Genomic DNA, 22,623 nt, shown 5'->3' with positions numbered 1-22,623 from the left:
CCAAGAAATAGTTAAATAAGAGGCTTGCAAATAGCCACTTGCCTGCGGAAGGCAAGCTTTAAGTGTGTGTGCATTTGTGTGTGCTGTCTTCTAGGTCACCAATAACTAAGTGAGGTAAGCAGGGCCAGGTCAGAGTCCCCCTGCAAGACAGCTTAAATAGAATTTTAAAAAGCGAAAATTACCCTTCCTTTCATTTGACCTGCGTGTGTCTTCCTGCTGCTTCTCCAGAGTAGATGGCTGCGACCCCAGGTGGTGCTCTGTTTCTTTGTGACAAAAATTGATTGTCTATCAACAATGCTTGTCTTTAGGCACTCATCTGTTTCTGGAATAAGTCCTGAGTGTGTATCCTATTATTAAAGAAGCATTTTGCTTGGAGGCAAGAGGAGTGTCTTTTCCAATGAGATATGCATAGTTCTTTGGTGATTTAGTTGCCTTTCCTTGGTTCCCAGACTCTCAGTTGGGAGTCGTGGCAACCTGTTTGTCAGGCACAGTAGTGATGGTAGACTTCTTTATCTTGGGGAAGTTACATGACGTTGGTAGTGTCAGAATTCAGCAGGAAGTTTCCAGCATCACATAACGTGGAGCAGAAGCCAAGAGGCATCCTCAGTACTGCATGTGAGCAGGCTAGGATCCAGTGCAAGTGGTTTGGATGTTCGCATCCCGGAGGCTAATATTGCTCTGTGTGTCTTGCAAGAGTGTTGCATTCCAGAGCAAAGGGGAAAGGGGGCGTGACCGGGCCTGTTGAAGCCTCTGTTATGTTGTTTATTGGTTTATATAAATCAGATTTACATCCTGGGCTTCATCCCAAAGGAGCCTAGAGTGGGAAACACATCTGAAATAAATAAATAAAAAGATAGCCTTAAATTGTGGTGCCCAGAACTGGACACAGGACTTCAGGTGTGGTCTGACCAGGGCAGAATAGAGCAGGATTATGACTTCCCTTGTTTGAGACACTAGACTTCGGTTGATGCAGCCTAGTATAGCATTCACTTTTTTTGCTGCTGCATCACACAGTTGAAAGGGGGCAGCGCTGCTAAATCCAAGTGATTAGAAAAACACCGCTGAGTTGGCAGTTCTATCAAAACCACAATACCTTGGCAGCTTGGTTCAAGTAGTGCTTTCTGTACTCCTCCCCCACCCTAATTATTTCTGTAGGGGAAGTCTGAATGAACTCAGCTGCTCTATCCATACCTTCTCACAAGTGCGTCTCTCATTGGGTTGATCTTTTAGGGTTAGGGTTACTATGAAATGATTTACAGTGCTTTCTAAAGTAGTCTTGCTCAACTTTTGTATGTTTTAATCGGCTATAAGGTGCATTGAGTTTATCTTTGACAAAAGCTTATAAGAATTGTAGCTAACTGACTCAGCGATACAGCAGGTTTTGGACACCTATTAAAGACAGCGTGAGTTTGGTCAGGGTTGGTTTTGTACATGGTTGTGTGGGAGCTTGGGGTTCAAATCTAGCACCAGCCACATTCTCACTAAGTACAAAGTGTGTGACTGCCCTCTTAGCATGTGAGTCTGCCCCTTTGTTTTTCTGTTTGAAGATTCCTATCTCTGTTGGTTACTGCTCAAAGCTGATTAAGGAACGGGGATTAACATCTGATTTTGAGACTGAAATGCGATCTAATTGTGCGGCAACCTAAAGATTTTGCAAACCTGGCTGATTTGGCCATCTGGTGAGGCTGTGAACCTGCACTTGGCTGATGGGTGAGCAGCTTTTTCAGGATGCTTTGATGGTCTACCACCTTAAACAGGCGCCATCTTGGGCCAGAAGGCCAAGGAGTCGTCTGGGGGATTCACTGACCCTGTCTTTCAGACATAGTATTTGAGTAGCACGATGGGCCTAGATGTGGGAAAGCTTGTCACAATGGTTGAAGGATGTCCAGTGATTTGCTCTTGTGGTTAAAGTTGAAAACTGTTTGCCCCCCTCCCTTTTGCTTCCCTAATCTTTTAGCCATAAAAAGTTCAATGAAACCCTACTTTTAAGTATTTCCAGTGAAAATTGCTACTTATAGGCACAGACAGGCTAGTTGGTGTTTCTTGTGGACTAGCAACTTGAGTGGGCTTTTTTTGCAAGGCTGAGTAAAAGGTCCTGGTGGAAAGTGGGGTCTGCCCCTGTTCCCCCACTGACTGGTGTTTCCCAAAGGCAGAGTTTTGGTCAAGAGCTGTTCGAGGTGGGAATGTCAAGGGTGAGGTGAGCGAAGAGGCCACCTGCGATTGGGTTCCCGTTTGAGCTCCTATAAATAGCTTTGAGAATTGTTCAGTTTGTTGACTGGCTGATCATTTACAAAAGGCACCTCAGCTTGGCCCTGCCAAAGGGCAGCTCTTATTCCTCCACAGAGGCTGCAGCAGCAGCAGGATCCCAGGCCTATTCCAGCTGCTCAGGTTTGCACCCGCCACAACCCAGTCAGTTGACGCCAGAATTCTGGCATGTCGGAAATGTCACAAGGGGTGGGTTGGCTCCTGTGTGTTTGCCTTCAGAGTGATGAAAACATCTATTTTTGTGGGGTAGAGGGGAGGGGAGGTACAGCTGAAAAAAGAAGCTTGTCCAACTTGGTTGCCTGGGGCGAATTCAGAATTCGCTCCAGGTAACTAAGCAGAAAAGTGCTTTCTCTTTTATTGATTTTATTAAAAGAACTTTTTTACTGCTTTCACGTCAAAATGGTACCAAAGCAGCAAACAGTAGTAGTTATTGGTGTCCATTGAGAGACAGGGAAGTCCACCTCCGGAGGTGAAGTCAAACCACTGCATCAGCAGCACCAAAGGGACCTCCCTGGGGCACGTGCCTGGGCAGTGTGTCTGGAGGTCCTGGGTTGTCCAGACCCGCCCCCCCCCCTTAGCTTTACTGATGTGGTCCAGAGGAAAGCAAAACAATACTTTTGGCACCAGCTTGGCTGCAGGAGTTGCCAGAAGGCACCATCCAACCACCTTAGGGACTCTACTCCAGATTTGTGTAGCATTCACTCCTGAGACTTTTCTTCTCTGAAGATATCCCACAAGGAAATGGAGGTTTCGAGTCAGAGTTTTCCTTCTAGCTGGGCTCCCTTCCCAAGTTGATGAGCCCTATCTGACCCTCACTTCCCTCCATAGCATGTGGAGAAACCACCTTCTTGGACCCACTATTGGTCTTGTCTCCTCAATCCACCGGAGCCTGTCTTGGCATGCAGGGGAATTTCCTAACTCACTGAGGGTTTGGGACCTATCGGCTACCCTCACCTGCTTTAGCCAGCGAATCAAAGCTGCCCCTGGGTTGTGGCCACTGTCACATGCTGACAGCTTTAGGAGCCATGGGTGAGATCTGAGTGAAGTGCAGGGAGCAAAGGTGAGCAAACTACCCCAGTAGTAAAACTACAATAACATTGGATCAGTAAGTAACACCTAAAATGCCAATACGTTAACCATGGAAAGTCTAGGTGCCGGTGCACCACAAATGAGTCTCATAGTTCTGTATGGGCTAGGAATTTTGGGTGTATTTGCAGAATACTGTTCGGGGAGGCAACACAGGGGGAGGAGCTGTTTGGTTTTAGAAATCTTGCTGCCCACCTATGTGTGTCTGGGAGGGGCAAGGGTTAAACTGACTGTCCTTGCCCCCATGGCCCGCTTCCCTGCCCGCCTCTGTGTCTGTGCCTCTTGGCTCTCTGTCCAGCAGCCTCGTGCCTTCCAAATCTCTCAAGCGGTGGTTAAGCCTTGCACATCATGCTGTTCACTGAGCAGCCATAAAATGCATGCCTTGCTTCTCTCTTTAATTAGAAGGTTGCATGTGCTGACGCTGGCAGCATTTCAGCCACCGAGGAGTCCTCTGCCTCTTAATCTTCCCAGGCACCTTCTAAAGGTGCTGCATTTTCTAAGTGCCTTGGTTGCCTGCTGAGAGCTCCCCACCCTGTTGAAGACCCTTCTGTGAGATGGCTGTGCTCCTGAGCATGTGGGAAATCCCCTGCCCCTGTGAATGAGTGTGCTGAGGTCTCTGAATTTGTGTGTGGGCTCTGTGCTGAGATTTTACAAGGAAGTCTGAACCTGTCTACAGGAGCCACTTCATGAACATTTAACTCACTGTGATTCCATTAGAAGAAGCTTTTGGGGTAGGGTGTACTGAATCCCCACCTTTTGACTGTAGGTAGTCCAGCTTGGCCTTCGCTCTGAGGTTGTCCGGGCACACATTCAGAGTTCTTTTCTGCAGCCATAAGACTAAAATTCTGCTCTTGGGGTGGGGAGCAGGGGAAACCTTTTTTTTCTGAGTGCTGAAGACACTGCCGAGTACTGAATTCTGCCTTCGTGCAAAACTGTGGAATCCAAGGATCTGGCATCAGGCCTGGGATCCATGGAGAGGCTTTTTATTGTGGGCTGTGATCGCATCTTGTGTTGGTAGCAAATAAATGTTTCACTTTCCTCCATGGCAACGAGCATGTAAAGAGCAAGACACAAGGCCAGGGTAGGATGCCTGGTTGGGATCTTCTGGGTCCAGCTATGGGAAATGGTAGTTTTGTTGGGTGAGTTGTTTCCACGCTAAAAGTTAAAACTCTGGACATCACATCCTTGGCTGGCAACCCTGCTCCAGCAGCAGTCACGGTGAAACTGGAGCAACTTTCACAGGCCCACTCCATAACGGAGCAGCCCAACACCCTGCTTTGCCCTCCATGGAGCCACTCAGACATTTCTGAAAGTCTTAGGAAATGAAGCCCTGGTCTCTGTGGTTCCTGGATCCGAGCCTCAGACTTGCAGGAAGAGGAACCTCCTCAAGTCGCTCTGGGAAGCCATCCCGCTGGGAGCTGCCTTGGTGGGCTCCCACCCAGGCATTGGGCGAGGCTGGCATTGGTCGTGGTTACCTGACGCTCTGCAACCTCCATTCCTCAAGAGAGCGAAGCACAATGGGCACAGGGAAGGAGGAGGAGCAACAGGTTACCCTCACAGCCAGATTGACAGTTGCATTTCGTGATTGCCGTTGGTGCTTGTTGGGGATTGGAAACCACTTTGAGACTCTCCTTCTGCAAAGCAGCATGCAAGTCTTTTTCTCAATCAGTTGGTCTTCTCATGAAGGGTAGAAGGGGCTCCATACGTTCTTCCCTCCTCCCCAGTTTTTCCTTCTCAGCTGGAAGCTTAGGAAGCCTCTCTGCCCTGGTGGGCCAGGGCAGTTCAACTAATCCCGCCTATAAAAACAGCCAAGCTGTCTCTTTGGTTTGCTCCTGCTGGCTGCAGATGGCCTTCTGCCAACCCCACCCTGCCCAACTTGCCCTCAGCTGCACAGAAGCTGTGTCTGACGCAGCTCCTTAACTCTGAATGACAACCAACCCCCCCCCCCGGCAAACTCTCCCATTTCTCACCAGCTGCTGTCCTGTTACCAGGCAGCTGAGTTTGCTACGCTCTGTCTTCTTTTGGTGGTCTGGTGGAGGAAGCCCCCCCCCCCTTGTCCTCGGGCTCCTCTGGATTCCCGCCAGGTGCCGACTGGGAAGTCCTTAGGCTGACCTATTTCCCCATGCAAGGCTTGCTAAGCTGCAGTGCTGCTGCAAGGCTGGAGGGGAGGATTTAGCCCCCTCCCCTGTTGCAGGAGCAGTGTCCTCTTCCTCGCCTTGGCCAAGAGCCAGCCAGCTCCCTCCCGGGGTCCCTCTTGCCATTTATCTCATCGGCACGTGGTGTTTTTCCACGACCTCTCCGGGTGACGTGGTTCCTTTTCTCCTGCCAACTCCCGCTCGGCAGGGACTCTCTTCTCCGGGGCCTCGGCGCAGACTAGGCTGATTTACAGCCCATATGGTGGGAGATGCCGCCAGCTCCCAGCTTTTGTTGCTCAGCACCTGGCAAATGGCTGGGAAAGCCTTTTGGCTGCTCAGGAAATGGCTGCGAATCCCGCAGTGGGTGGAGCCCTTCCGAAAGAGCCCCTGGGCCTGGGTGGCATCTTTGGAGCAGCAGCATCCTAGTCAGCTCCACCCCCACCCCCCCCACCCCCGTTTTAGTCCAAAGGGGCAGTCATGAACTCCTAAAAGAGCTGGAACTTGGGACCAAGGTTCTTCTGAAATACTGTGCTTTCATCTGTCCTGAATATGAGTGGTGCTCTGCCTATGCTCAGAGGCACAGTGTTTCTCTGGTTTTCAAGACAGGCTCCCTTAGCTAGGCCTTAGCAAGGCACGTTCCAGGTGCAGGAGGTTGAAGTCTCCCGTTAGTGCCTGCCTGTGCACACACTTTGAAGCCAGAGGTGCCATTTGAGATTTCTGTGCGCAAAGCAAGTACTGTCTACTGGAAGAGAACTGGAACTGTGGGCTCTTGCCTTGGAAGCAGTAGCAAAAATTTGGGGGAAACCCTGTGGCTCCAACCATTGACCAGTGGCTGAGGAAAACCTGTCACATAATGGCACTGAATGAAATGGTCTGTTACATAGTACGGAAAGGAAAAAACGTGGACATTGGAGATCTTTCTAAATAATTGGGCACTGTCTTTGGGAGGGCACTTCTGAAGATGTGTGTGATGCAGTCCCAAAGGCTGTCTGTTCATAGGAACCGACTTGCACGTGGCCTGCAGAGACTGTTCAAAGCAGAAAGTTTTACTTCTGCTCTTTCCCCTGAAATTGATAGGCATCGTTTGCATTGGAACATGCAGCTTGGACGACATTCAGAGGCTGAGGCAAGAAGGCCTCCTTCACCCATTGCCCCAGCAGGGCCCCCGCGCCTGCCAGCATTCAGTTGTTGAGACTGGTGCGGCCTCTGCCCATCATGGGGAGTTCACTCTGGCAGGAGATTTTGCCCGCCTTTGCCAGCGCCTGGCGTTCACCAGCTCAGCCTCCATGAATCTTGTGGCTTTGCTGGATCAACTGCTCATTTACTCAGCAGAAAGGGAGAAATAAGATGGGGCAGGGGGCAGTAGCCAGTGGTTTTGGCAATCTGCCTTGATGGAAGTACTTTCTGCTCAAGCATAGAGGACTTGGGAAACCGATAAAGGGCTACTTTGGGCAAGTTTTGTTATGAAATGCTTGGTGTATCTGTCAGTTATGTCCTAAGGCCAAGTTTATACAGGAGCAATGGAATTTCAAAGAGATTTTAGGGATTAGAGATTTCATTTTAGTTTTAGTAATTTCCAAAATCCGACACTGGGCCTTTCCAGTGCATATGGGAAAGACTGTAGCTCAGTGATAAAGCATCTGTCTTGCAAACACAAGGTCCCAGGTTCAATCCCCAGCACCCCCAGACAGGGTTGGCTGAGACCCCTGCCTGAAATCCCGGAGAGGAGTCTGTGCAGACAGTACTGAAATAGATGGGCCAATGGTCTGACTCAAGATATAGCAGCTTCCGATGATACGTACATAGGTGAAGGTGGATGAAAGAGAGAGGGAGTCCCATGTGAAGCAGTGAACCTCCTCTTCCTGCCCACGTCCTGTCAACTGTACAGATAAAAGCTAAGCCCCCTGAACCCACAACATCTGAGGCTGCCGGAGGCTCAGGCCAGCGCTTTGATTCAGGGCGATGGCTCAGCCAAGTCAACTTTGCAACTGGATCTTCAGTGTCAGTCTATGGTTTGTTGCTTGGCGTCCGTCTGTCTCGGGAAACAATGGAGGAGTGTGCCTTTGAGGGTGAGGTCAAAGGGTTGGAGAGTACAGCACTTGCTGTGGCTATAGAGACCGATGCAGGAGAGACATGTTTTGTTGCATCTGGGGCAGAAGAAGGTGTCTGGTTGTGCTGCTGTAGATGGGCCAGGGTGTTTCTTCTCTCTGCACTCCCCCCAGTGGTCATTCTTCCCCTGGTCGCTACTGTGGATGCATGACCTGACTGCCTGCCTCCAGGCACTGTGATCATCTGCAAGGGATTCCCACATGGTGGGGTTGTTTTTGCCAGCCCTCGTGTCACATTGGCAGACATCTTTGTGATGCAATCCCCATAGAGCACGTTCTTGGGGATCCTGCCATCTTCCACTCTGTGGACATGACCAAGGCAGTGTAGACATCACTGAGACAGGAGTGCAAACATGCTGGGAATGTGAGCTTGGGAGGAGCACATCTTTGTTTTGAATTCTGTCCTGCCATGTGATACCCAAAACCCTCCTGACATGATGCATGTGGAAAGCGTTGTAGCGTCACTCCCTACAGTTACAAATTGCCTACGACTCACTTGCATAAAGCCGTGTAGAAGCACTGGAAAAACAATTCTGGATCTTGCAGAAGGGTCCCTCAGATGAGTACCAAGCATGGAACCAGGGCTTGCTCAGCCTGGACAGTCAAAACACCTTGTCCAAATGTCTTCTTGAAGAAAGCCATGTGGAGTTCATAATGTGCCCCGTGCAGAGGGCTCTGGTGAGAGAGTAGGCCTTGTGCCGTTTGGCTAGAAAATAGTGATTTTGCATGCAGAGGCTGTGGCAACATCCTCTGGGATTGAAGCTCCAGCCACACCCTCCCTCCCTGTCGGAGTATGAATTTGGTTGGTGGCATGGAAAGGGGTTGGGGGTACTGCAAAAAGGGGAGAACCTATCCATGTATTTTGTGGTCATTTGTGTGCACCCCTTTTCTATAGGTCTCTGTATTCCCATTTTACAGATGGGCAGTTGAAGCTGAAAGGGAGTGAATTTTCTGAGCATGTATAGCAGAGATGGGGTCTTCAATCCAGCTGTCCCAGTTTCGAGTCTAGTTACAGCTATGCATCCCTCCTACACACCGAGAATACCCCAAATGTTGCTCCAGGGGTGGGTGGGGAAGCACTGCAGCTGGGAGGTGTTGGTGCCTAGATGCTGTTCTCCCTCTCAGCCCCCCATGTTGTCATTCTGCTGCTGTTTCCTGTGCCTTGTGTAGTTTTCACTGCCAAACTCTCTCAAGCTCTCACGTCACCCAAGCGGTCCATTGGGAGTTTGGTCTTTCTTGCGGCTGCTTAGTATGAATAAATGTTTGTGTTTGGATGGTTTTGTCATGGCCTTTGGCTAGCACAATAAACTTATTGAACAGAATAAACGTTATTAATGAAATGTATTGTTTAATTTGGAACAGGGCATCTGGTTTTCTCTAGCATGGAAACTAGTTTGGGTGGGGGCCAAATCCAACCCTTGCCCTCCTTTGCATATTATTTTTCACCTGGATAGGGTTTGGGCTCTGTGGCCCCACAACTCGGATTTGTGTAGGACAGTATTATTTGCTACGGGGCATCTTCGCTTCCTTCATCACCAGCACAGCCCTCCTTGCTGTGGAGAAGACCCTCTTTTGCCTGTGTCCCTCCTTGTCACAGTCAAGACCAACTTAGCCTGAGGCAATGCTCAGGAGAAACTCAAGCACAAACGTCCCCTGGTGTCTGGGAGAGAGTCTTAACCCAGTGATCCATCATGCTCTGGTTACCTCTAGATGACTTGAATGCACTGCCCATTGGACTGTCCCTGAAGACAATGCAGAATACAGCTTCAGGATTGAGAGCCCAAGCCACTAGTGCTGAGGCAGCTGTGTGGCTCCTAATCTCTTTCCATGCCCAGTCCTGAGGTGGATCCTTTTCAAAGCCCTGTGTCAACTTGCAGGCTTGCCTGTCTCCATGGGATCCCTCTCACTCACGGGCACAATTCTCAGGTGTTTGCAGATGCAGCAAGTGGTAATTAGGGTGGGTAAGAAACTTATATGTGGTGGGATTCTTAGCAGTTCCCCTCCCCATTATGGATTTTCTTTGCACGTCTTGCCACAAGAGAGGCGTAACAGCCCCAGCCTGGGCATGTTTAATAGGAAGCAACACTCCCCTGAGTTCAAGAGGGCCTGCTCCTTTCTAGTCCTACAGAGTATCATGGCGTGACATGTTTGCCTTTCTGCTGCTGCTCTTGCCTCGTTCTTCAGGGGTTGCAGCTGCCGTTGGCTGTGCCGGCAACCACTCTCATGGTTTCTGTCACTGAGGCAGACAGCGGACTGCTTCTCTTCCAAGTTCATGGTTGAAGACGGTGATGGATGGGCCAGCATGAGGGCATCTTCTTTTCCACTCTGGGGTGGTGTAACCCTGTATCCCATTCCATGGGAGAGAAACCCCTTGAGTTCAGTGGTACTTCCTTTCAAGTAAACATGTAGAAGACTGGGTAGCTATGGAATCTCCTCCTTTCTCATGCGTTGCCTGTCTCTGGCTCTCTTCTCCCAGGCTGATGGGTGCTCATTGCAGGACTTCAGTGCCCTGTGTGCAGTCTAGTGTATAAGAGAGCCAAGTCAGTACTGTGGATCTCTTTCTCACTTACTTCCACCCCAATGCCAGCAGAGGTTCTCTTCTTTCTGCCAACGAACAGGAGAAATCTCTTCTTCCCAGACATCCAAGCTTTCAGAAATTCTCAATCCCTAGGCAGTATTTCTGTGAGGGGTGACGCATGAAGCACCATGACCATTATACTGGGGGCTGGGGTGGCATCTGCTGTTGGCTCCTGAGCTGTGAAAGTGTCCCGTATTCTTTTCCCTATTCCTAACACATTTTTCATCTTCCCTTCTCAGATTCCGTAATGATGAATGGTTCCAGCGTGGCAAACACGACCACGACTGCCACCACCCCTGCAAAATCCAAGGAGGACCAGGTAGTGAACGGGCATGATGAGAAGGAGAACAACCCTTTTGCCGAGTACATGTGGATGGAGAACGAAGAGGACTTCAACCGGCAGGTGAGGCAGTCAAGGGGCTTGCTGCAGTTGCTGACTCTCCAGTCTGCTCCTTGGTACGCGGTTTATAGGCCAGTTTTTATGGGGCAGCCTACAGGGATTATGAGAAGCGAAATGCCAGTAGAGTACAGAATACCATTAGAAAATCAGAAATCACTTAAAAATAGATGCTCAGGCTAGCCACCTGCTTTGTGTCGTCCTCGCTCACAGGTTGGGGCAGCCTACACTCTGGATAGGGCAGGGGGTTGGGGTTTATGACTTTCCATAAGAACTAGTCCAGCATCCTGTTCTCAGGGTGGCCAACCAAGATGCCTCTTCTGTGAAACCCACAAGCAGCATTCAAGGACAAGAACACTCTCCCCTTCTGTGGCTTCCAGCAAGTGGTATTTGGAAATATTACAGCTGTGGAGGCAGAGCAAAGCTGTCACGGCTAGTAGCCATTTCTGGCCCTCTCCTCCATGGATTTGTCTAATCCTCTTTTAAACCCATCTAACTATGTGGCCATCACTGCTTCCTGTGGGAGGGAGTTCTGTAACTTCCATGTTGAGCAAGAGTCTAGCCCTGTCTATAGAAGTGCCATGGGAGGCAGGAAGTCTGCCATTAGAACCTCGCCTCAGCCTTGGGCAAGTGGCTCTCCTTCACCTGCATTAGTAATAGAAAGAGATTTGCCTACCTTAAAAAAAATAAAATCATGCCACTAAGATGTGGTTTTAATCAAGGGGTGTGTTTAAGCTTCTTTGAAAGAACTTTATCTTGGGGTAAAGATAAGGCTGACAGATGACAGAAAGAAGGGAAGTAAGATGGAGAGGGCACAGGAGACGTCGGACGGGAGGAGAAAGGAGATTTTGTGGGCACTAAAACGTCCATTCCTGATCTTTCAGGAAGCCCCAGTCTCTCCCTCATCTCTCTGATTGCAAGTCTCCACCTGCCTCTGTGGCTGCACGACAGCTAGGAATTTGGTCTTTATGAATCTATTCATTTTAGATTATCTTCAACCCACTTTTTCTACCCTTGAGGTGGCTTCCGATTGCAAACTTTAGAAATGGCAGGACTCGGTAAAATCCAGCAGCATTAAAAACCAGGGGAAGGACCGCCCAACAGATGAATGCTTTCTCAAAAACAGAGGAGAAAGGAGCCGTGCCGTGCCTCCTCCAGGACGGCAGCCCAGAGCTTTTGGGCTACTGGCCTCAAGGCCCCTCTCCTGGCAGTCCCAAGTTCTGGCCGCCTCTTGGGCTCAGCCTGTAGCTGCCGTAGGAGCTCCCACAGGAAGAGGCAGCGGTGCCCCCCACCCCACTGGTTCCAAGGCCACAAGGGGCTTGAAAGGTAAGCAGGAGTGCCTTGAATTCCGCCTGGAGAAGGCCCAGCAGCTGCCAGCACAGCAGTTGCCAAACAGGCAGGACGAGCTCCTCAGCAGGAGCATTCGCTGCGCTCCTCAATACCTCTTCAAGGGCTGAGCTGCTGCAAAGGCTGGGCTGTAGGAGGTGGCAGAGAGCAGGATCCTGCAGCTTGCTGCCACTTCTCTTTAGGATGCACGCTCCTCTTCCCTACATCTGTTGCCAGAGTCCTTGGGTCTGTCTCTGTCCTTGCCTCTCCCCTCCCCGCCTGCTTTTCCTCCCTGGCCACCTTAGCTCCCTTCCCTTGCCTACTCCATCCCTGCTGAGGAAGCTCCTTGGAGAGAACCATAGCTGAAAGGGGCAGGACAAAATATTTATTTATTGCATTTGTGCCCAGAAGGCTCCCTGAGCTGCTTACGTGTAGCCAAGACGGACGCTACCCACAGGCTCATGATCTGAAAAGAAACCTGATATGCAAGGTGAAAGGGACAGGGAGGGAAGAGGGAAATAAAGACTCGGGCACCAATTTATGAACAGTTGCTCCTCCAATGAGCAGCTTGGGACAGTTCAGGGGCAGGGAGGTGCTTGATGGAGCTGGGCCTCCAGTAAAGGGTAAAGGGACCCCTGACCATTAGGTCCAGTTGTGACCGACTCTCAGGTTGAGGCGTTCATCTCGCTTTATTGGCTGAGGGAGCTGGCGTACAGTTTCCGGGTCATGTGGCCAGCATGACTAAGTCGCTTCTGGTGAACCAGAGCAGCGCACGGAAACGCCATTTACCTTCCCACCCGAGCGGTACCTATTGATCTACTTGCACTTTGATGTGCTTTCGAACTGCTAGGTTGGCAGGAGCAGGGACCGAGCAACGGGAGTTCACCCCGTCACGGGGATTCGAACCTCCGATTGGCAAGCCCTAGGTTCTGTGGTTTAACCCACAGTGCCACCCGTGTCCTGGGCCTCCAGTAGAGCGCATTAAATGAGCCCCGTTGCTTTCCATCTCTCTCCCGCTTAGGCAGTCTGGCGGAATGGGCCTCTAGTGGGTCCCGAGTTCAATCTCTGCCAGCATCTCCAGCAGAAAGGTTCAGCTGGCAGGTGATGGAGAACAGTTGGCAGTTGGGGGAGACAGTACAAGGTTACCTGGGTCAGGGGGGCTGAGCTGCTGCGACACAGCTCCCTATATTCCTGCCTCCCAGACTCTCTTTGTGCTTGACCATTGAGGATGAGCTGGGGGGCAGTTTTTGGTGAGAGCTGAGCCCTCAGACCTGACGGCTGAAGCTCCCTGGTTCTTATCTCAGCTGCTCTCGGCATCTCCCTTCTGCTCTGGGAGGTCTGGAACTGCTTAGCCTGCTGCGCTCCAAGCCTTGGCGGGGCGGTTTTGCTGCTTCCTGTCTTCTCGGGGCCTCTGTCCAGCTGCCAAGCCTGCGATGTGGCAGTGTGCGAGGAAAGCCTCCGCAGCAGGAAGGAATCTTGCTCAGGGATGACAGGAGAAGCCCCGCCTGCCTTCCAAGGGTCTCATTGGCAGAGGAGGCGACTTCAGCCGAAAACAAGAAATCCGAAACCCTTCCTTCTTGGGGGTGAGCAGACCAGCCCTGCTGCTTTCCTGGAGCCAGTTGCATCAGTACTGAGCCTCTTCTGTTTGGGAGGGCAGCCTCTGGGTGGGGCCCAGAAGCAGATAGGAAGGCTTGCAGCAAGACCACTGAGAAGGAGGATGGCAGCTCCTGCAAAATGTTCTCTGTGGGCAGGGCAAGCCACAGAGTCACCAGGGAGACATTCATTCTCCTCCTTTTGAAAGAGTAAAAAGGCAGGACGTTCTGGGGAAGTGGAGAAGCCCCAGGATGGAGGCATGCATGGAAGTGCGGAGAGGCCAGGCGTGCCCCTGTGGCATAGGGTCTGGTTGAACTTTAAGCTGGGCTCCTAAACTGAGTGGGTGGGCTGGCTGGCTTTGGGCTAGTTGCTCGCTCTGTTGCCCATAGGGGAACCTGACCCACAAAGTGGTTGTGAAGGTGGAGGGATTGTCGAGCATTCCGTGTGCAGTGAGAAATGCTGCAACCGTGAGAAGTTGGCCTCTGAAGGGCTTCTTGGCATGCCTGCATTGTGACAGCTGCTAGGATGAACGAAGCGTCCCTGGTCCAGGAGAGGCCGCTCTGTGGCTGGTGCAAATGAAAGCCACAAAAGCCGTGGGATTTGCCGGCTGGGACTTCCCTGCTTGCAAATGCAACTGAGCTTCACAAGCAGAAGGAGAGCTGGGGTCTAGGGTACTGTTTGTCAGGAAGTGTGAAACTAGTCCTCCCCACTCTGAGGCCTTCCCAATGGTTTGGACTGCATCTCCAGCTGTTTGGACTACATCAGCCTTATGCGGCTCAGGATCCCAACCCCTGGAGGACAGTCTCTCCCACATGAACTGACTCAAACCCTGCAGCCTTCATTGGAGGCCCTTCTCCATCTGCCTCATCCGCAGGAAGAGTAAAAAGGGGCAACACGAAAACAGGCCTTTTCATTGGGCAACACACACATCCTTGAGGAATGCTGTCCCTGGGTAATCTTGCCTGGCACCAACATGCTTCATTTTTAGGCACTGGCCTAAGGCATGTTTATTTAGTCCTTGGGCTCAGTAGGACAGTCATACCTCGGGATAAATGTGCTTCAATTTAAGTATTTTAGGGTTGCGCTCCGCGGCGACCTGGAGGTAACGGTGCGCGTTACTTCCAGGTTTCATCACGCACGCATGCACACACGGTCAAAATGACGTCACGCGCATGCAGGGAAGTGGCAAAACGTGACCTGCAGATGCGCGGACGCAAGTTGCATTCGCATCCCAAGGTACCATTGTAGAGCATGAGACTCTTAATCTCAGGGTTGTGGGTTCAAGTCCCATGTTGGGCAAGAGATTCTTGCATTGCAGGGGGTTGGACTAGATGACCCTTGTGGTCCCTTCCAACTCTACAGTATTCTGTTCATCTCTGTTGTGTTGCTCATCTTTTAATAGGGTGGGCCAGGCATTTTCCTTCTTACTGTGCTGTTGGGTGAGCATTTGAGGGGTTTTGCACTGCACGATGCTTTTTAATTTTGCTTCTACTTGATTTCTGTGCTTCATAATCTTTACTGAGAGGTATTCTTTTTGTCTAAAGCAACTTAGAAATGCATTGAATAAGTAACAAATACAAAAGGATGGTCATGCTGGCTGGGGCAGATGGGCGTTGTAATCCAAAATGTCTGGTGAGCGCCAGGTTGCTCAAGGCTGTGTTGGGCCCTGCTTGTGTGGAACAGTTGGTGGTGGCCAGGAGGCCTTGACCAGTTGGCCATGGCTGGGGCCTGTGCATTTCACCCACTGTCCCACATACAATCTGAGGTGAGGCTTGAGAAACCATGTTCCTAGTCCTCCTTGGTTTTTAACTGTGTTCCCTGGTTTGGGCTTTGAGTGGGGAGGAAGCACCTGGAATGAGGACGTAAGAGCTGTGCGGCTAAGTCAGGCTTAAGGTCCTGCTCATCCGGCATCCTGTTTCCCTCTGGCCTGCCAGATGCCTCTGGAAAGCCCACAAGCAGCCCCCTTTTCTGCCGCCCTTGTTTCCCAGCAACTCAAATATATGGGCATACTAGGTGGTGTGGCAAGCAGCCATTCACCGCCGGATCCTCCGTGAGTTTATCAGAACCATCCAAGTTAGTGACCGTTATTACACCTTGCAGTAGCTCATGTCAGAGTTTGGCTTTGTGAAGGAGGTATTCCTTTGTGTATGAGTTAGAGAGTTGGAAGAGACCCAGAGGGTCATCTGGTTGCATCTCTGTAATGCAAAAATCACAGCTAGTCTGAATTTTCCAACATGCGCCTTCACTGGGTGACCACAGGCATTAATTAGCGTTTTAAGAGAGGGACAAAAAACACTCCCTAACCACTTGCTTAAAGGAAACGGTGTTTGTCATGCCCATTCACCCAACGGAGCGGTATAACAATAAATTAAAGCGGTGGCTGCAGCAATACAGTGGAATTAATAACATTGGAAAACAAGAAATACATTGATTTCTGCAGCAAATTGGCAGTTAAATGGCTGTGCCACTCTGTCTAGGGAGTTTTCCTCCCAATTCAGTTGGGAAGACTCTCTAGTGCAGGTTTCCCCAACCTCTGCCCTCCAGATGTTTTTGGCCTACAACTCCCATGATCCCTAGCTAGCAGGACCAGTGGTAAGGGATGCTGGGAATTGTAGTTTCAAGACATCTGGAGGGCCGAGGTTGAAGAATCCTACTCTAGTGTCCAGGGATAATATCCTAAATTAAGGTAGCCGTAGAAGTCAGTGGCTGTTTAACTAGTAGCATGTTAGGGGCTGCATCCTGCAGAACAGCCAAATGTCACATGATCCCAGCCAAGAGACCTTCTAGCCTTCAGTAAACAGACACGGCTACCGGCTACGTAAGATTGGAGATTACTAGTAATGAGGAGAGGGGAGGGAGGCAGCAGCCCAGTGAATCCACAGCTAAGTCTGCATTTGACTGCTGGTTGTCACCTGCCTGTCTCTGTCTTTCCCCCAGCTGAAGGTCAGGCACATGCATGCATGGTTGTGTTACAATGCCCCCTAATGCAGGATTAGTTCCTGGGTGGGGTGGGGTGTTTAGTGCTCGCTGTGGTGTCTGTATTAAGCACATGTCGGGGAAACTGCAGTGTTGTTGGGGCCGGTGCAGCTTCCATTCTCCATCCTCTCGGGGACAAATGCCAGCAGTGGGTCCCAAGTGCCACCGTGTGCCAGCTTGAAGTACAGCACCATCTGCAGTTGGGCTGACGAGACATGAAATCTGAGCTTGTTCTCGCTCTGCCAGCTTGGCGATTTGAAGGCTGACATGATTGGGAAGCGAAGGGTCAGGGTGTCTCTGGCCTTTTTTCTTGTTTTAATGGGCTCCACTGAGACGCTAGAGCTCACACACAAGTGTCTGTGAAAACCTTGGCTTGGCAGCCCCGAAAACCTCTAGACTTTGATGAGTGAAACGTAATGAAGAGATGGATTGCCCTGTGCAGAAAGAAGAATTGGAGAAAGGGGTTTCTAGCAACTGACATTCAGAAGCATTGCTGCCCCTCACAGTGAGGCAGAGCACAGCCCTCTTCTCCTCCATTAATTTCTCTAATCTTGGTGGCCCTGCCTGCCTCCTGCAGAGCAAGTTCTGTAGTTTAACAATGTGCTCCTATCCACTGAGAGAGGAGAGTCCCTCAAAGACCCCCTTGATAAAAAATCCTGAAGCTTATCTGTTAGGGTTGGTGGGCAAAGACATACCACATATGAAAAACAACAACAATCTTTTTATATGCAGCAACAGCTGCCAGGGTAGTAATTACCACTAAATGGAAATCTCAGGACACACAACAAAGGAAGAGTGGATTTGTAAGTTAAGTATACAGATTTGGCAAAATTAACTTCAATTATAAGCTATCACTCAAATCAAAAGTTAAGAATGGAGTGGAAGTATTTCGAAGATTATATGTCAAAATATTGTTCTAAAAATAACATGCTAATAGGCTTAGAATTAAAAAAGTAAGCAATAACAAAACCAATAAAGAAAGAAGGAAAAATCAGAATGTAACAAAAATAATTTATTATAGAATGCAAGGAAAAAAGGTAGAAAGAACTATAAAGAAGTCGAATTGCTGTGGAGGGAAGTAGAGGGTGGGTGGTGGGTTTTATAATTAAGTGTATAATTAAGTAGCTGTTGTAATTTAGATATTATTTTATGTGAGGGAATCATTGGGAATTTTGGTTATTATGTATATGTGTTAAGCTTCAATAAAGTTATTGGGGGGGGGGGACAAGCTAAACCAAAGTTTTGCATTGTAAGAAAAAAAAAGAGTGCAGAATTAATTCATTGCGAAACAGCAGCCACTCGCTTAGGTGGCTTTAAAAGCGGTCAAAGAAGGGGAGAGGCCTGCCATTGGCGATTCGTGACTGACAAGGGAAAACCCAGGTGAGGCTGAGTATCTGGAAGAGCAGGGGCTGGCCAGGAACTGCCCTCCTTGTTTGCATCAGGTTTCTCCAAGCTGCATACTTCTTTGTGGCACTTCTCAATGGCAGCTGACATTGGCGAGCCAGGGAGGAATCCCAGGCCATGGTCTGAAGGCCGTTGATGCCACCATGTTGCTGAAGCTAAGCAGCTCTGGATGGCCACCTGTGTTGCTGCCCTGGGATCCATGGTGGAAGGAAGGGATTGTATAAATAAATAATATTTTGGGGTTGGCGCAGTAACTTTGACAGGATGACAAGCAGTTGGAGGTACATCTTTTCCTATGTGACCCTCCCTTGTGGATCTGCTTCCTGGCCAGGTGGAGGAGGAGCTTCAGGAGCAGGAATTCCTCGACCGCTGTTTCCAGGAGATGCTGGATGAAGAGGACCAGGATTGGTTCATCCCGTCCCGTGACCTGCCCCAGGGCATTGGGCAGCTTCAACAGCAGCTGAACGGGCTCTCGGTCAACGACAACACCCACAGCCACGTATCGGAAGACATTTTGGTAAGCCCCGGGACAGGGGCTGGAAGTGGGCATGGGGACCTGGCTGTGTCGGTCGGTCACAGATAAGGGGCAGGGATGTGAAGCGGGAGAAAAAAGGTGGGCAGAATCTTCCTCGGTGCTCCCACATTTTAGAATCCATCCGCAATCAGAGGGGCAGCAGCTGCTATCGATAGCTGCCATTTTAAAACTGTTTTTATGGACAATTTTATGGGAAAATCTGGCCGGGTCAGGCCAGGAAGAAGCTGAGATATCATAGAATCATAGAGTTGGAATAGACCACAAGGGCCATCGAGTCCAACCCCCTGCCAAGCAGGAAATACCTCAACATGGGAGGCGCGCAGGGAGGAGTAGGCAGGGAGGAAGGGGTTATCGAGAGGGCGTAGAAATGAGGAACAGCCCAAGAGATGAGAACTTCAGCCAGTTAGTATTAGAAGAAAGGGCAGGGAGGGGATGCAAGCACCAAGAGAAGAGCCCTTGTGCAATGATGGGGAAGAGAGCAGAAATCCTGGTCTCTCTTCAGCTCCTGCTTTGGAAGGTTACAGGGGGTTGGGGAGCCCTACCAGGGTTTGTTGCACCACCATGATCGTGGAGTGGGGACCCCTACCCGTCCCCCAAGTGGTTGCACTGGAGGCAGTGGGCTCCCTTGCTCTCAGGCACACTTTTCTGGCCCAGTGAAAATCCAGGAAGTCCTGAAATCCAGCCATTTCCCCAACTGGTCTTCCCTGAGCTCCCTTGGGGCTGGGGTGCTCCTTCTCATCCGCCTGTCCGTCTCTATAAACCAGTAATAAATGACCCACCACACGGGGCCCAGTATTCCAAGCCACTTTCCAAAGTAAAATGTGTACTGGGTTGGTGATGGAATTGCCACCTCTTTTCTGGCTTAAGCGCATTCTGCTTTTATCATTTTTCAGTCGGTTTTCCTCATTTTGTTACGGCTCTTAACTTCAACAAATAACAGTGATCAAAACTTTTTAAGTTATGGGCTTTTTAAGTTTGATGTGGGCAGTGGGCTCTCAGGAGACGGGAATGGAGGGAAATGGGCCATTTGCATCCCTGAACGGAAGGGCAGGTGGGTGAGAGGAGGGAAAGCCAGTTAAAAGCCGAGGAGCAACCGGGGGGGGGGGGTGTTCTTTCCTACCTGCAACTAGCTGACCTCTCTTTCCCCCCTTCTCCCTTTCAGAGCAAAAGCACCTTAAACCCCGACGCCAAGGAGTTTGTCCCCGGAGTGAAGTACTGAACCTTCTTGCAAAGACAATTTCTTTTTGCCCTGGATGGGGGTGGGGGGTGGGGGTGGGGCAGCGGGACCCGCAAGCAGCGGTGGGGCAAATAGACTCCTGGTGGGTGAATCGGTGGGACTCTTTACGCTACTTCATCCCTCTTTTTTCTTGCTGCGTCGGGACACTTTGAGACGAACTGACGAGAAGGAATGCCCACCACGGGACTCAGCACAGATCCAGACGGGGCACCTCCTTGGTTTTTCTTGTTTTTCCCCCCTCTCACCTTTTCCTGTTTAACAGCAGCCAGCCTAGCCTGACCGCCAGCAGGGTCTCCTGCCCACCCATCCGCCTCCTCCTCCTCCCCACTGGGCAGCCCCTTCGCTGGGCATGCTTTGGACACTTTGCAGGCCCTGCTGCGTGGCGGGGAAAGCCCCCCCCCCCGGACGTCTGTCTCTCCTTGGTGGAAGTTCTCAAGCTGGGCAGGCCAGATCTGCCGCCAGCCAGCCCGGTGCTTCTGCTTCTCCTCTTCCGCCTAGTTTTGGAGCACCTCCCTTCCTCTTGCCCTCTCTCGCTCAGGCCGGTTGTGATTCCAGCAGGTGGGGTTGCAGCTCGGTGGGCCTCAGCCTGCAAAGTGACCTCTCCCACCACCAAACCCCTGGGGGTCTTGAAGGCAGGGGAGCCTGAGGGCTTGGGGGAGTTGGCTTGAACCTCATCCCGCTCCATTTGCAAGCACGTGGCCTCCCGCTGAGGAGGCGGGGGGGGGGTCCCCAGGAAGTCCACAGAGTTGTTGAGGCACTATGAACCATTTTCTGGTCTTCTGCATCACTGTTTTTCTCAGCTTTCCTATCCTCTTCCTCCTCCTCCTCCTCCCTGCTTCGGCCTCCAACTAAAATAATCAGGAACGACAGGGTACATTTTCTCCACCTGGCAGCTGTTTGATCCAATGCAAACGAAGGACCTCTCTCTGAGGAAGGGAGGCTTTGGGCTCATTGCCGCTCCTGCCCAGGAGCCTTTGGCAGAGGGGGTTTCTGATCCCGGCAGGTTTGTCTCTTCTCTCCAACTGGGCCCAGTTCCCTCAACATCCTAGCTGCTGAGAAGTTTGGGGAGCTGCAGTTGGGCTTGTCTGCGGACCAGAAAGAACAGGTGGGCCACACCAGCCCAACAGGCCCTAAACAGCTTGCAAAAATCCAGGCACCTCCAACTGCACAGAAGGAGCTTCTCCCCAACCTCTGGGCTTCTGGGTTGCCCGGTGTCTGCCACCACCTTCAGCAAAAGACCCACGGCAAGACCATGCTCTGCATCTTGCCTGGGAGAGCAGGAAAGGAGAGCTAGGCAAGAGCTGAGAAAACATCCCTATCTCACCCCACCCCTACTGCCAGAGGTCCTTTTATCCAAGTTTTGTCTTTTTCCAGGGCTCCCCCATGGAGGGAAAAATGGTGAGGGAATATGTTGGAATTGCTGAGGGGATTTTTACAGCATGAACACACCTAGCTTCATCTGCAAGAAAAGGGAGGGGACAGCAGTTCTCCATCAGCATTGCCAGCTCAGAGCCCCTTTGCTTAGCCCTCTTGCTTTCTTGGGGGCCATGGGAAGAACACCCCCCCCCATGGACTTGTGGGACAGCTGCAGTTCATCCAGTCTGGACCCAGTCCCCAAAGCAAGCTGCCAGGAGATGGCAGGGCAGAGACCTTCACTGCCAAGGAGGGCGGCCAGCTTGCCCCTCTCCTCTTTAAAATCTGGTTCCTGTTGAATGCATAGGGTGCCCCCACCAAGTCTGACTTTTTTTCGGGGGGGGGGGGAGACTGACAGAAGGGATCCAGCCAGGAGCCTGTGGTCTTGCAGTTGCAAGTGACAAAGTAGCTTAGCCACGGAGCTGTATGTGCGTCCGGATCCCTTCCCCAGATTCTTTCCATGGATTCCCAGTTGCAAAGGCATATCACGTGTCAATCCACTTTGGAGCAGCTTGTCTTGCACAGCTACCTGACTTCTTGGCGCATGTGCAGAGTAAAGAGTTCTCCAGCCCAAACTCTTTGAGGGGCAGAGGCCAGCCTGGCTTTCAGTGGCCACCGGTCCATTTGCCCTAACCTGCCTGCATTTGGCATTTGTAGAGAGGGGCAGAGGCAGCTGGCTCTGCTCTTGGCCTTAGAGACTTTTTTAAAAAGGAGGAGATGGGCAAGTTCTCCATGATCCAGATTTCTTCAAAGCCACGTTTCAGGCTTGCTTATTTAAATAATCAGCAGTATAATTGGACAGAGCAGATGTGTGGGGCCATATCCACTCTTCCCCATTCCCTCTCCCTTTGCTCTTTTCTCCCCCCCCCCTTGCAATCTCTGGTTTCTTTCTGAGGAAGTCTTTGCAATTATGTTCTGTCCATTTTTAAAACAATGCATTCTTAAAATAAATTGGTTTTGAGCTGGGTGTGATGCAGAGTTCTTTCCAATTTCGGAAGAGGGGCTTCCTGACGGAGCCTACTGCTCCCCGATGGGAGAGGGGAGTAGGTGGCGATGGATAAAACGTGGTGGAAAAGGCTGGTTTCTCCTTTGTACCATCTCATGAAAGAGGGAGTCCAGGCTCCAAGGAACATGGAGAATGATGGGCATTGGAATAAGGTTTTTGGGGGGGAAACAGGGAAACATTAAAAGCTTCCCTAAACAGGGCTGCCTTCTAAAAGCCAGCTAGTTTTTTATTTCCTTGACATTTGATGGGAGAGCGTTCCACAGGGCGGGCGTCGCTGCCGACAAGGCCCTCTGCCTGGTTCCCAGTAACTTCACTTCTCAAAATGAGGGAACAGCCAGAAGGCCCTCACAGCTGGACCTAATGCTCCTTCAAAGCCATTGGTTGGTGACCATCTTCGGGAGAGAGTCGTGACCTGAAACGTGACAATTATTGACCATCCCCAAACGGCTAAACTGGCTCACGAACTATCCGTCCCACAGTGACAGCATCTTTATGCAGGAGAGCAGTTGGGCTTTTGCAAATACGAAAGCCAAATCTTGGGTCTGAAGCCTGAAACGAGGTGCT

The 22,623-nt window shown here is 50.8% G+C and overlaps 1 protein-coding gene across 1 annotated transcript in view; it reads left to right on the top strand.

Annotated features, from left to right (window-relative positions):
• The window catches only part of PAIP2B (poly(A) binding protein interacting protein 2B), a 32,383-nt gene extending 10,363 nt beyond the window's left edge, over window positions 1–22,020 (top strand). The window contains exons 2-4 of the mRNA XM_081021298.1: window positions 10,412–10,575; window positions 18,200–18,385; window positions 19,566–22,020. Coding sequence (XP_080877424.1) covers window positions 10,420–10,575; window positions 18,200–18,385; window positions 19,566–19,622 — 399 coding nt within the window. The 5' untranslated portion in view covers window positions 10,412–10,419 and the 3' untranslated portion in view covers window positions 19,623–22,020. The remainder of the gene's footprint in view (window positions 1–10,411; window positions 10,576–18,199; window positions 18,386–19,565) is intronic.
• Window positions 22,021–22,623: the final 603 nt, after the last annotated feature.

Source organism: Podarcis pityusensis (assembly GCF_964106645.2).
Source record: "Podarcis pityusensis genome assembly, chromosome: 9".
Lineage (NCBI taxonomy): Eukaryota > Metazoa > Chordata > Lepidosauria > Squamata > Lacertidae > Podarcis > Podarcis pityusensis.
Note: the sequence above shows the minus strand (reverse complement) of the source record. Positions and strands in the feature narration are given on the sequence as shown.